The 14,777-nt window shown below is 38.3% G+C and overlaps 1 protein-coding gene across 2 annotated transcripts in view; it reads right to left on the minus strand.

The window, feature by feature from the left end:
• The window catches only part of FBXL17 (F-box and leucine rich repeat protein 17), a 145,305-nt gene that overhangs the window by 82,104 nt on the left and 48,424 nt on the right, over positions 1–14,777 (minus strand). For both annotated transcript variants that reach the window (XR_014539788.1, XM_083576842.1), the window contains exon 6: positions 14,215–14,345. Coding sequence is in view for 1 of the 2 variants with exons in the window: in XM_083576842.1 (XP_083432968.1) it covers positions 14,215–14,345 (131 nt within the window). In the remaining variant the exon portion in view is untranslated. The remainder of the gene's footprint in view (positions 1–14,214; positions 14,346–14,777) is intronic.

Raw genomic sequence — 14,777 nt, forward strand, 5'->3', positions numbered from 1 at the left:
AATAAATAAAACCAAAATTAAAAGTAGAAACAAATGCTCACAAATTCACATTACCTCCCGTTTTTTAAAAATAGATGTTGCAACTGGTCTGATACAGGACCAAGGTTCTGAAAGTTGTGTATATATCTCATGATGCTATTTGAGAAGATAACTGATATAATAAAGACTTAAAAGGTAAGTGATGGGCAACACATATGTGAAAGTAATGTAACACATATTTCTCAAAAGATTGACCTAAAGCAACCTTAATTATAAGACTCATAAATGTATGCTTTAGGCACTGATTAACCTCAAATTCAGGTTCATAACGTATCTGTGTAATTATTATAAAAGCCTTAAGGACATTAATGGACCATTAAACTGATCGTGGTTTTTTAAACATATTGTTTAATACGCCTCTAATGACTTATAAAAAGAAATTGGCAGTTAGATATGAATAACCTCATTTTTTAAGTGATTACAAGCTGGAGTCAACAAAATGAAATGCATTCTTAATATTTCATCCATTTTTTGTGTGAAATCTTGCATAAGTACCCCAAGGCTGTTGTGTACTTAAATGTGAGGTTTGGTTTTTCTTTAATCCCCACACCTACTAGTTCAATGAGTTATGCAAGCCATAATTCAGTGTGCTTAAATTCTCTACTAATGGGCTCCCCTCCAGTCAACCTTTCCTTAAACCAGGGAAATAAGTAACCAGGTGAGTGCAGGTGATCTTAGATGAATGTGTGCTGAGGATAGGGCACGTAATTAATCAGAGAAGAGCAGCCCCACTGCTCAGTTAGCAACATAAACATACCCCTGGGTTGAACAGCATCTGGGTAAATCTGTCACGAGCATTTCTGACCCTACAACATGAGAAACATTCTGGTGGTCTTGAACAGGTGATTTTTTTTTATGGTTAATCTTTATATTAAATGGAGTCCCACATAGGGATATATGATTCTAATGCATTTTCTTTAGGAACAACACAAAACATTATTTTTATCACATGTGACAAGGGAATGGAGAAAAAATTTAGTAGCACAACTTGTATTTCTACCCGAACAGCAGCATCCAATAGGTTCACACACACATTAAGCACTACTGCTACTATTCAAGTCAGCCAGTATTAAAGCAGTCTTAAGGAGACAAAGAAAAAGAGAGAGTCAAGACTGCAGAACATCTTTTTTCACACCGTGAAACACATAACAATAGGAGGGTCAAACAGCCATCTGGCACATCCATTTCTACTCATTATAGCTGCCAGGTTTTACAGTACATGAATCCTGAGAAGAGACACACAATGAAAGACGGTGCAATTAATAGATGTTGCTTAGGGTTATCTCTCTACTACAGCACCAACCGTCTGTAATGGAGCAAGTCTGAACTAATACCCAAGAAGATTAGATTTATATATCCTCGAAAATGTGTTATACGCTGATGCACAACATAAAATTGACATAATGACTCTTCGGGGCCACAATGCAGCTTTCCCCCAATTTAATTGGTGACGATTAGATTGACCTTTTCTTTATAATTGTAATGATAGTAGAGCAATTAGAGAAACTACCACCTCTACTGTTTCACACATATATTAAACCAAAAGAGCGGAAGGGATTACCAGTTTCAAGCTTTTAACTGCAGTTCAGTCCAGGGAACAAAATTTAATTTCCAGAGAAAATGGTATGTGTGTGTGTGAGCTCACCCACCAACCCTATATACATTTTATTGTATTGCATACTATAATGAAAAACTCCAAATGTTATGAGTACTCAAACACTTATCACCATATTTACCACGACATCTACCTCTTTATCCTGCTGCTAATGGCTGATAGTGTGCTATCAGAAAATGCAGGAACAAGTTAAAGACTGTCAAGCCTAATAAAATAATAATAATAATAATAATAATAATAATAATAATAATAATAATAATAATAATTTATTTGTACCCCGCCCATCTGGCTGGGTTTCCCCAGGTACTCTGGGCAGCTTCCAACAGAGATTAAAAGTACATTAAAATGATAATCAGTAAAAACTTGCCTAAACAGGGCTGCCTTCAGATGTCTTCTAAACGTCAGGTAGTTGTTTATCACTTTGACACCTGATGGGAGGGCGTTCCACAGGATGGGCACCACTACCGAGAAGGCCCTCTGCCTGGTTCCCTGTAACTTTGCTTCTGGCAGTGAGGAAACCATCAGAAGGCCCTCAGCGCTGGATCTCAGTGTCCGGGCAGAACGATGGGGGTGGAGACGCTCCTTCAGGTATACTGGGCGGCTCCTGATGCTTATTCCCCACCATTGTGAGAAGTCCCATTCACCTGGAGCAGCCTTTGTGGACTGGGACAGTGGTAGAGAGATAAGCTGCTGGCATCCCAACCTCTGCATGTGCCTGGCGGGGCAATCACTGTCCCACACATCGATGCCAACAGCTGGGGGAAACCTGCGAGACCCAGGAGCTAATCAAAACTCAGTATGGGATCCTGGGGGCAGAGCTCTGGTGCAGACCTAAGCGAATAATCACTTGGGGTGCACACCTCACCACAACACTGCCTCCTCATCTACAAGGAGGCCCTCTGCTGAAGTGCCATAGCTTGTCTTAAAGGGATGGTATCACCATATAGTATAGTTTCCCATTCTTTAGTCTTAATCCCTTGTTGCTTTTTAAAAAGAACTTTGAAAATGTTCATTGCCCCAAAATATGGAGCTGTACTAACCATGTGATCAAGCCTAGCAGCTTCCTTGTATCAAGGGCTATAACTGACTTGGTGTAATAAAAGACATCACTATTATACAGACTTGAGTAAAACATCCCTGCAGCAAAATGAAGCCCCAACCACCGGTCTCTTCCCTATGAATAAAACAGTGTATATTCCCCCATGGTTCCACCCTGCCTGGCAATAACCCAAGAGGGAATCCTTTTCAGTTTACATTTCTTAGTCACTTCCATGATCCATTTCCATTTCTTAGTCACTTCCACCTATGATCTGAGGAAGGATGCTAAATTGGTTGGTCACTTACTCCTGCCTTTCATCTGCCATTGCCTCTGGAATACAGCTTGAAAACATAAAAACAGCTATTTGTAAACACACTTTTGCCTTTGATGGCCTGGGGAAACCCTTAGGTAGAATTCATGCCATGGGCATGAGTCTGCATACTTTTATATGCAAGTCACTGAAACTAAATTTAGGCCCTATTATCTAGTGTAAGGATGAGTTTATACAATATTACAGTCGTACCTCTGCTTACGTACTTAATTCGTTCTGGAGATCCGTTCTTAACCTGAAACTGTTCTTAACCTGAAGCACCACTTTAGCTAATGGGGCCTCCTGCTGCCACCGCGCCGCCAGAGCACAATTTCTGTTCTCATCCTGAAGCAAAGTTCTTAACCCAAGGTACTATTTCTGGGTTAGCGGAGTCTATAACCTGAAGTGTATGTAACCCGAGGTACCACTGTATTCAGCTCTCGTTTTCAGTGTAATTTGCCATTTCTCTATTCTCTATCTAACAGAAAAAATAATACTTGAAATCAGGAGCCTGAAGTTGACAAACATTCTGTATAGCTATCGGATCAGAATGTAGAAAAGCCACATAAAACCGTTGACAAAGAAAAGCAAGACTTGCTCTAGTGTAGGTGGTATAGTGGTATCAATCTCGCTTGTGCTACAGGATTGTTTAGTATAGTTTAGTATTGTATAGTAACAGAAGGTTACTATAACTCTATATTTTGGGGCAAAAGTAATTTGCGTTTATAAAGGGATTGGTTCTTAAAATATGTTGCCCAGGCTGGCTAAGCAGTGTATCAATTTATATATCTGTAGAAAAGGGAAGATAAAAAGTTGTTTATTTATTTTGCACAGCACTTGCGACTACAGAAGACTTTTAAGATGGAAGATTACATTGCCATTCCATCGACTCCAATATTTCTTTAGGCCCAAGGCTGTCCCCTGCTGCATAAGATGTTTCATACCTTTCACATATTTGATTTCTGATACCCTACAAAAAAAGCACCTAACAATAATATTGGTGTTCCCAAGCAACACCAACACCTGTAAGTACAATGTACAAATGTCCACTCTAACAAACCAATTTGTTTTAAAGAAGAAAAGCAACAAGTAATACCACCTGTACATCTTTTATATGCACACATATTTGCCAATGTGCTAGCTAGGTCTCCTTGTGGTAAACAGTTGCTATGGGATGGATGAGAGAATAAAGGAAGAGTGAAGGAGAAGAAGTAGTTTCAGAGAAGAAATACATAAGAGGGATTTAAAGGATGGGGGGACGGGACAAAGTAGATTTAGCAGGTAGAGCTGCCAAATGTTTTGCCCAAGGCACACGTAGAAGGTTTGCCAAATTTCAAAGAAGTCTTTGCATGCTTTATTAAATCTTGAACAATCGAGCTCTGCTTCTCCACTTGCCAATACATGATTTTTCACCCAATTAATTCTGTGTTTAAAAAGAAGAAAGGATGGCCAGAAGCATTAGGACTATATGGAAAACAATGGTGGAACAATACAACCAATATTAAATAAATTCTATTACATTTCACCATCAGCATATACTAAATGGATAGCAACTTTTCATATTCTCTGACTTCGAACCGAACATATTTAATGTATCTGAATTTCATTTTGTCAGAAACCAGATTAGACATACCTAGCTATTGTCAAATCAATATGGGTATATGGGTGGGGTATTATTTTGTTATATATTCACCATGCATAATTTGGGATATTTAGGAGCTAAATTCTCAGTATAGACAACTGACTGATCCTTTTAATCAGATGACAGTAGGTAAGGAATCAATATTTTAACATGGAAGCACCACTGACATGGGCAAGAACCTTTGCTGTAAACATTTTTGTTTAGGCAAGCCTACCCAGATATGTATTTTAATACATAATTTTACTTTCTAATTTATACTGTGCGACTGCTGATTTTATTTTTATATATATATTATAGGTTAACTTCTTTTTAATAATGGACTGTATTCAGCTTTATTCAGTGTAGACTCACTGATGTTAATGAACACAATTAAGTTGGAAGCATGAATTTCAACAGGTCAACTCTGAATAAAATCTAGTTGAATACCAACCTCTAACTTCTACTTGGTAATTTTAACATGTATTTTTCTTTTTGTAAACCACTTAAGAGGTATGAGGTGGTATACAAATTCTGCTAAATAAAACACAAATAAAAGAAATGTTATGTGAGCCTTTTCAGTCTGTAACGTTAATGGGGCATTGATTCTAAGGGCTGTTAGTGGCATGATGCAGCAGTTATGCATAAACATTCCAGACATGGTTCATCATATTCAAATGCACGTATCATGTGCTCTGCCCATTTGCATGTAACATCACCATGCCAGTAGCAAGTCCACCTGGACCACTTTTGCTGCCATGCTAATGTTACAAAAGGTCAAGGGACACCAGTGTACAGTGGTACCTCTGTTTATGAACTTAATTCGTTCTGGAGGTCCATTCTTAACCTGAAACCGTTCTAAACCTGAGGCGAGCTTTCGCTAATGGGGCCTCCCGCTGCCGCTGTGCTGTCGGCACACAACTTCCGCTTGTGTCCCGGGGCAAAGTTTGCTATCCGGAACACCTACTTCCAGGTTAGCGGAGCTTGTAACCCAAAGTGTTTGTAAGGAGGATGGTACTTAACCCGCGGTTCCACTGTATTTGAAAGTGGAGACATGTGACGGTAGATTTACACAGACATTGATTTTATCCATAGTCAGTGTCACATCAGCTTCAACCCTTGGCATCAATACCAAGTCCATGTTGCAAACTGAAACTGATATTACATTGACTACTGTGTTCTGCTTGAGAATATTTTACTTACTATATGTCCTAGTTCTCAAGAAATATATACATTCAGTTCATTTCTTGCTTGCACTATTCCCCATCCCATTCTAAACCTGCCATGAATCCTGAACATATGAGCATTCCAAGTGCGTAGCTGCCATATAAACACATAACTAAACTCGGCAGATGCAGACTTAGCATGTGCTATCTGGAAGAGTCCCAAAACTGGTATCACAGATGTAATGTAAATCAGTACCAAAGTGATTCAGGACTCCTGTTATGTGGTACTTTGCGCAGCTTCTTCCCAGACTTTGTCAGCTTCCAACCAATACTAATCCTTCATTTTTATGGAGAAGCACATTTCACATGTGCACACATATACACAAATTACAAAATAATTTACATTTCAGCTGAAAACTCATGTGCCAAGAGAGAGCCCAAGGCAAATTTAAAAGATGAGTTATGCACCCTTCAGAAATGTTGTTTATAATGGAAATACTGACAGACCTTAAACAATATAGTCAGTGCAGTAAATCATCACGACAGCCATCACTTTTTTCCTTTCGTTTTTGAACTGAATGGCCAGGGTAGCTGTGCAGTTAATTATAGGAAGTAGTTTCAAAATATAAAATAATTACAAGAGATTAGATCTTGTTATCAATGCCTTTGTAAGGCACTTTATACTGTTTCATACTACTTTACGTTGTAAGATCATAAATATTTGGTCTACAGAAGAATGATATATAGAAAGCCATTTCGGTTTTAATTTTGCACCGAAGACTTGGATTTATAATGCTGTGTCATGCCAGCCAACTGCTGTCCTTTCTTAATTTCTGTGCAGAATGTCATATACAGAACAGACATCCTGATCTGACACAGGTTTCTCAGAAGTGCCATCTCATTCAATAAGATTTACTCCTGAATTAGTATGTATATAATTGGACGACACCCAAGTCAAATCTGCCATTTTTTTATTACCACCAATCTAAGCCCAAGTAATTTCTCCCTTAATTTAACATCTACATAGCTATCTTCCAAAAATATTTATGCCACAATCCATAAAGCAGTGAAGGCTGATGCTAAATCCTCTGAACTAAATAACAAATTCACAGGAGGTGTTTACCATCTCAAAAATCCTACATGAATATTGTCAGAATTAATCACTTTTCTCACATTTTCACCTTGTGTACCACACATTCTAGCAGTTAGTGAAAGTAGTGAAAGTAGCTGTTTTCCACAATTTTCAAGTTTGGCCAAAAGAAAAAGGGGGAAAGGAGGCTTTCACCAGCACAGTTGTAAAAAGGGGTTGGGTGGGCAATCCTGTTCAGCACCATCATGTTTCTAATCAAGCTTTTTGGGGTGATGTGTGGCTTATTCTTTCCTGGTCTAGGCAACTGGGAGTTTGTAAAATGTTTAGGCATTTTGGAGACTTCCAATGACTAGCTGATATAGACTCTGAAACCCTTGTCATTACAGGTCGCAAACACACTTAAATGAGGAAAAGGACTACAAAATACATTCTCACCAACAGCCAACCTTGCTACCTCGTTTCCAAGCTTCCTCCTGGGAAAGCTTTTTTATATATAGTATTTTCTTGTGGTAAAACCAGAGGTATATTTATAGGGCACATCCTCTTAAATCAGGGGTCAGCAAACTTTTTCAGCAGGGGGCCAGTCCACTGTCCCTCAGACCTTGTGGGGGGCAGGACTATATTTGGGGAGGGGCGGGGGGAGAATGAATTCCTATGCCCCACAAATAACCCAGAGATGCATTTTAAATAAAAGGACACATTCTACTCATGTAAAAACACACAGATTCCCAGATCGTCCACGGGCTGGATTTAGAAGGCGAGTGGGCCGGCTCCTGGGCCTTAGTTTGCCTACCCATGTCTTAGATTGACATCAATCTGTTTTTGGGAGAAAGACTCCTTTTAACTGCATAAAGGTGTCATCTGCATAAAGGTGTCAACCAGGAGGGAGGTTTCTTTCAGATCTGCCATGGTCCCATTCCTGCCCTCCGCCCCCATTTTTGGGGTCAATGCCCCTTGCCCTAAATCCAAGCATGTACTTAGAAAGTAACTTTGATCTTCTGCATCTCATGGGTAGCCAGAAGGGAGGGTTGCCACCGTACACTGTACTTATTGGGAGGGAAAGCGGGGCTGATGAGGACCCACACAACACCAATTTCCTCCCGTCAGCTTCCTCCCTTCTTGGTAAGCACAGTGACATGCCTGACAGGAGGCAAGGTGTGCAACAGAATCCCTTCCCACTTATCAAAATTCTGTATCTATTTGGACTGTTACCAAAGGTTTCAGGAAAAAACTGAAGAGTTCAGTCTCTTCCATATCATTCGCATACACTTATATTTGCATATATTATTAGTTCCAACATTTTATTAGTCAGAGGATGAGGACAGTGCTGTCTCCCGAGACCCAAACAATTAACCTGTGATTGTTTTGTGAAAAGCTTAAGTGTCTCGCTCTCTTTGCTATAATTCTAATAAATTAATTCTTCAAATCGCTGACCACTCTGAAGGCCAATGTCAAAGCAAGTATGATAGATATCAACATTTGGGAGCTCAATGCATCAGGCAGACTTTGATGAAAAGATTTATGCCAAGAGACTGTCAATACAAGTGTTTGTAATAAATGTAGTTGTGTCTGCCGGTCCAAGTTCAAACAGATCTCATCAGAAGCCTCAAAAACTAAGGACTCAAGCTGAGAACAGCTGTGCACTCCTTTGCCATAACAACCAGGACAAAAGGCAGACCACAGAATTGACCAAGTATTCCCCCCCCCCCAGTGAAATATCCAGCTCCAATCGTAGTTAATTTCTGGACTCTTGCTCTTCACCATATGAGCAAAATGCTTCTTTAAAATCTGCTAAGACAGAGCATATCATAATCATCTCTATTCTGCCTTTTCAACCAATCCAGAAACAGAAATCTCAAACCTGACCCAGTGTATCCCATTCATGGCATCATGGACAACAGCTAATAAATGTAATCCTAAAATGGAAGGAGGAGCTGATTAATATTCTACAGCTTTTTAAATGTGTTTGTGGCAGGGGAGGTTATTGTTTTGTTGTTTTTGTTTTAACTACCTTTTACCTTATATTTTTATTTTGTGAACCACCCAGAGATCTTGTGATGAAGGGAAGTATATAAATCTAACAAACAATAATAATAGGTGTGGAGATAATTCTTAGCAAAAGAACATCAAATTCAACACAACAGTTTGCACTGATCCTACATTTGGTATTCATTTTATTTTATTAGATTTATATACTGCTTGATTGTAAAAAATAAAATAAATAAAATCTTCCATCAAAACTGTTTGCAAAACTCTTTGATTGGTATAAAAGATCTCACAGAGGAAGCTATTAGTCAATAATACAAACTCGATCCAATAAGTCAATCCATACAAACACTTCCAGATAACTATGAGAAAGCTTCAATTAAAATTAACTATGACGTTTTACCCTATTTCAGGCTGAAATCCATGGGGATATACTGGTCAAGCACAGGAAGAATTCAGCATAGTCTGTGTATCCTTGTGGGTTTGGGAAGGAGACTCACTATGTTAAGAAACCTAGCAACAGGTCTGTTCTATTATAAGGAGGAAACAGGAGTCAAAATAACTTCAATACTTATATAAATTCATGAACAACAGATTAATAACTCAGTACAGCAGCTAGTGCTTGCTACGCAAGCAAGATCAAAATACCTTTTGGTTCCCTCTCAGCTATGGAAGGGACCATGCCCAGAAAGTGGGAAAGAGTTTCAGTCAGGCACCTCTCTTAAAGAGGCAGGCCACACACACTACAGCAGGGGTGAGGAAACAGGGTAAAACTTCATAGTTAATTTTAATTGAATCTTTCCCTTAGTTATCTGGGAGTGTTGGTGTGGACTGACTTCTTCTTTGACTAAATTTGTATTATTGATGAGATCCAGATCTGCTTAGCTTCGGCAAGGGTACCAAACCATATGACTTAAGACTATACTCTGGAATCTGCCAAGTATTCTCTTGCATATTGGCAAAATAGTATGCTCACTGAAACAAGTTTAGAATGCACAAGAAACAGTTATGTTCTGCCGGATTAGCGAATCTCTCCCTACATTGACTAAATATCATGAATTCTAGAGAATAAATGTATCAAAAATGACTAACTAAAACAAGAGAACAATATTTGTAAACATTTGAGATTACTTTTCCAATAAAGGTTCCCTACGAAATTTACAACCATTTTGCATTATCTCCAGATGTGAAGCAGCAAATTGTTTTTGCAAATTTATTTACCAAAATGGTGCATATGCTCTATGCATATTTAGAAGAGTTTAAACACCTGCTGAGACATTCAGCATAGTTTAGACTGCCCTAATAAGCCATTTAAAAATAAACTACATTAAGGATGCTTTTTATTACTCAACATCTGTGAAACATGTTTGCTCATCCTGATGAAAAAGTAGTTTTCTTCGCCCATTAAAAATAATTCAAAGCTATCTTGCATGAACATGCTTTAGCTCTAGGTAAAAATAAATTAATTTTCACTACCACACACTTGCCTTGAAGTCACAGATGTTTTAAAACAAAACAGCTTTTAATAAAACATGAAGTATCATCAATGGCTCTTTTATTAAAGAGAACTGCTTAGAGTCACAGCAGCAAAACACAAGCATGTGTGCCACAAGTCTGAGCCCAGTAAAGGTCGGCAGCTATTGAAAATAAGAAATTCAATGCAAATTGCACAAGGCGAAATAATGATGTGGTACAAAAATGCATAGGATATTTTATGGGTGGCTGTAATGTAGAAATAGCAAGGCAATGATTTAATACGACGGCAAAAAAACAGGTTCAGTTTTGTACATAATAATAATCTAGCATTAATTTTGGAGTTTTGGAGTGTGTGGTCAGCAATAGACTGATGATACACATGCTCTACTTCTATGCTCTGCAGGTGTGCAGTCCATGTGCTGGACTGAAGTCTTGCTCTGTAGCGTACTGGACAAAAGCCAATAGCCTGAAGCTAAATCCAGGCAAGACTTAGGCATCGTTTGTGGGTGCTTTCCTAGACCGGATGAGTGGGATGTGCCCTACTCTGGACGGGGTTACACTCCCTCTGAAGGAAGAGGTTGTGGTTTGGGGGTAGTTGTAGATCTATTTCTGGCCTCAGTAGCATGGACTGCCTTCCATCAGCTGAGCTGACGGCCCAGCTGCTCCCAAACCTGGACATGGACTACCTGACTACTGTTGCCTATGCTCTGGTTAATTCTAGGTTAAAGTGGTAATTTTCTTGTTTAATAGAAACTTCAACTGAGAGAAGTTTGATTTCATATTTGGAGCCCAGTTGAGGGAAGGACCAAAAGAACTTCATCCTTTACATCTCCGTTTTTTCCTTTGTATATTTCATTCCCACATTTTTCCTTCTATGTTTTACACTCCAGTAAAGATATCAAAAATAAATAAAAATACAGTGGACGATGGAAATTCCTAGCTACAAGAAAGGCTATTAAAATTAAGTGCAGTCAAGTTATATCAAGCATCTGTGTTACCAGGCTATCAACAACATTTTGCAATTCAGTCCATCACACCATCCTCAATTTATTTTCATTATCCACTTTCCAATATATGTTATAATATGTTGCATACTGAATAAATATTTCATATTTGAGCTTTAATAAAAACCCATCCACCAGAATCATAGAATCACAGAATTGTAGAGTTGGAAGGGACCCCAAGGGTCATGTAGTCCAACCCCCTACAATCCAGGAATTCTGCCCACAGCTCGGACCACCAACTTTCTTGTTAACAGCCAATTGCTGTTAATGCAGCCATTGTGTCACAGGAGATGGTTAGGGTTTTTTTTATAAAAAAAAGATAGTTTAGAGACAGTATTTTTTAAAAATGGGCTTGGACACTTTGATGTATAACAGGGTGTCATGGGAAGGGGAAAACATTTCCCATGGAATCTATAACATATGTAATTGATTTTAAAGAAAAGTGACCAAAGAAGAGTCTTGCAGTACCTTGAAGGCCAACAAATGAATTCTGGAATAACACAATACATTTGTTAATCTTACAGGTGCTATAACACTCTTCATTGCATCTGCTGACATGGACCAACACAGCTACTACTAGAAGCAGGGACCAAGTAAGATTTACATCAGAATGTACTACTACAATTACTTCGGCTACACCAAGATTTAGCAAACACGTGAGGCTATTCAGTTAACTTTTGCTCAGAGTAGACCCACTGAAATAAATGGCCATGACTAGCTTGGGTCCATTAATATATTGATATCAGTCTACTCCGAGTACAGGTTAGTGGAATACAAGCCATGATAAACTTCAAAAGGGAGGCTCAACTCTTCCACTGTGAAAGCAGGTGCAAGTACCCCTAGATAATGAATGCCTCTACCCTGTCAATGAATCAGAGGCTGGGAGAGTTGTCTCACAATATTATAGCTAGGAGGTGCAGAAACACTGTAAGTTCAATGTGCTTTTTCATTACTACTACTATTATTAAAACCCATTTCTGAGTCACCTTTCTACTCAAAAGCTGAACAGTTGGTTTCCACAGGGTTCCCTGCATAACTGAATGGCATTATAGTTATGCAGCTCCCCCTGCACACACATAAAATAACAACCTTCTGTCAGGAAGCAGTGTATCTAAAAACTAACACTGTGTTTTCTGGAAGAATTTCAGTTCTTGAGGACAGAAAGGTTTAAGATTGAAGTCCACAGCATAACTTTAGAACAGCGTTCACCACCCTGGTGCCCTTCTGAAGTTTTGGACGGCAACTCCATCCCTGTCCATTGGTTATGCTGCCTGGGGCTATTCTAAAATCTGGTACAGCGTGAAACCACATATGTGATAAGATAGCTTGTGGAATACATCTTGTCAATGCACCATGACCTGTGAGGCTGCTGTAAATGCAGATGCATATCTTCACTTGGCTCCTCCACAACAGGGAAGCTTATGAAACCAAGCCTTTTCTAAAACTATTTTTAAACTCTTCTATTTGAACGAGTCTATATTGCATAAACAAACCTGGCATGAGGGCAGCAGGGAGTTCACTGATTGGCACCTCAATTCTAAACATTTGCACTGGTGTATTTGTTTTGTGATGTTATTTTCTGGCATGCATCTTTGAATCAGCTAATTAATACAGCTGGAACAAACAGGCTAAATTATTTTAATTCCAACTAGTCGACTATAAAGCTTATGCTTTGATAGGAGCCCTTATATGGATTTTCAATTTATTTAGTGTGGTGTTTTTTTTAAAAAAAAGATATGAAAACATGTTTTCAAGATCATAACAAAGGCTATCCTTTAGAAACAGAGAACATTCTACCATTTCCATTTAATAACTTACATCTAATAATAAACACCTTTTTATAGCAGCACCACAGAATCGAGTAGAAAAAAGACTTGAGTAAATAATCCATCGAGACAAATTCCTTCCATAAGAAAAAACACACACAATTGACTAACCCCTTTTTGAGAAATATCCAAGAGAGGAGAAAATTTTCCAATCTTCCAAGGCTCCTCCATTTTCATATTTAAAAGATTTTTCCTAACCTAAGATCTAATGTCACTTTAAACCTCTGTTTCTTGTTTACGTTTAGTTGATCAAAGATAACACAAGTTCCTCTTCCTATTACTGCTTTTAGCTTTTTGAAAGTCACCAGTATTTTCTCAGGTTAAACACAGTTTCCTTTCAGCCTTTCCACTTGAAACACAAATTCCCCAGCTACCTGCATGCACAATCCCATGTATGTTAAATTGGAAGCAAGTTCCACTATATTCAGGGAAACCTATTGTCTGGTACACTTTTGTAGGATTGCATCCTTAGAGGTGGTTTGTTACACAATCATGATTGTTACATAAATATCATGTGTGGCTGGTTTAAAATCATCTGAATCTGAGGTTGTGGTTTGTTTGTTTCTAACAAACCACAAGCTTCAAATCAGGAGCAAACCTCGCTTATCTGGAAACCCTGAGGCCATGTTTCAGTGACAATGGCTTACTCACAGCAGTGAAGCAGGAAAACTAGAGGAGGTGCAACATGATCACAATCTCTCTCCAGGAGCCCACAAGCTTGTGCATTCACACTCAGCCATGGTTTGGCTAACTGCCATGGGTGAACTGGCTCAATATACATACATCTACCTTTTTAGCAAGGGAGTTCAAAGCAGGAAGTCTGCATTCAAAATTCAGACCTACAATCAGATTTACTAATAGGCATATCTATTTTTAGGCAAGGATTCTCCTTCAAGATAGCTAATGTTAAAATGCACACAGCGACATTATTCTAAAAAGACTGTGCTGACTTTTAAGATTCATTTCTTCCCAGCTTCATAAAATTATCAATTATTAATCATATTTAACACAATGGTTTGACTTTGCTTTTCTATGATGAAGTTACCTGTCATTTATAATCCAGTTCAGACACAGATTGAGGGAGGTAAGGTTTTTGCATCTCTTTACTATTTCCATCACTGTTTCATTATCCAGTTCTGTGATATGACGTAGATCCAAGCTGGAAAGGTTTCTTAGCTATTAAGATAAATACAATGGTAAGTTTTATAATTCATATATAAACTATTTATAGAATTAATTGCAGTTTTGATCTGCTTGAACCTGCTTTTGTCCTTTAATTAATGTTATTTTTTTTCTACCTATGCAATAGAAAAGCTGCAAAAACAAAGAGGACTTGCTGTATATTTTTATTTAAAAGGAGTATCTTTGGCTCTGTTCTTCACCAATGAATGAACTAATGGAATTAATGTAATATTTTTAATGTAATTTATTTATTTAAAAAATATGCTATTAAACTTTTGAAATGAAGTTACAAAGGAAAGCCTATTGACAAAACTTTAAAAAAAAAAATCAGCCACAAAGCTACACAGGGTAGTATTCAATGGTATCCATCAGCAGAATCGAAGAGGGAGGCAATTTCCATCTATTTCCCTTCCTCTCTGTAACTTG

This window comes from Podarcis filfolensis (assembly GCF_964270895.1).
Source record: "Podarcis filfolensis genome assembly, chromosome: 11".
NCBI classification, from domain to species: domain Eukaryota; kingdom Metazoa; phylum Chordata; class Lepidosauria; order Squamata; family Lacertidae; genus Podarcis; species Podarcis filfolensis.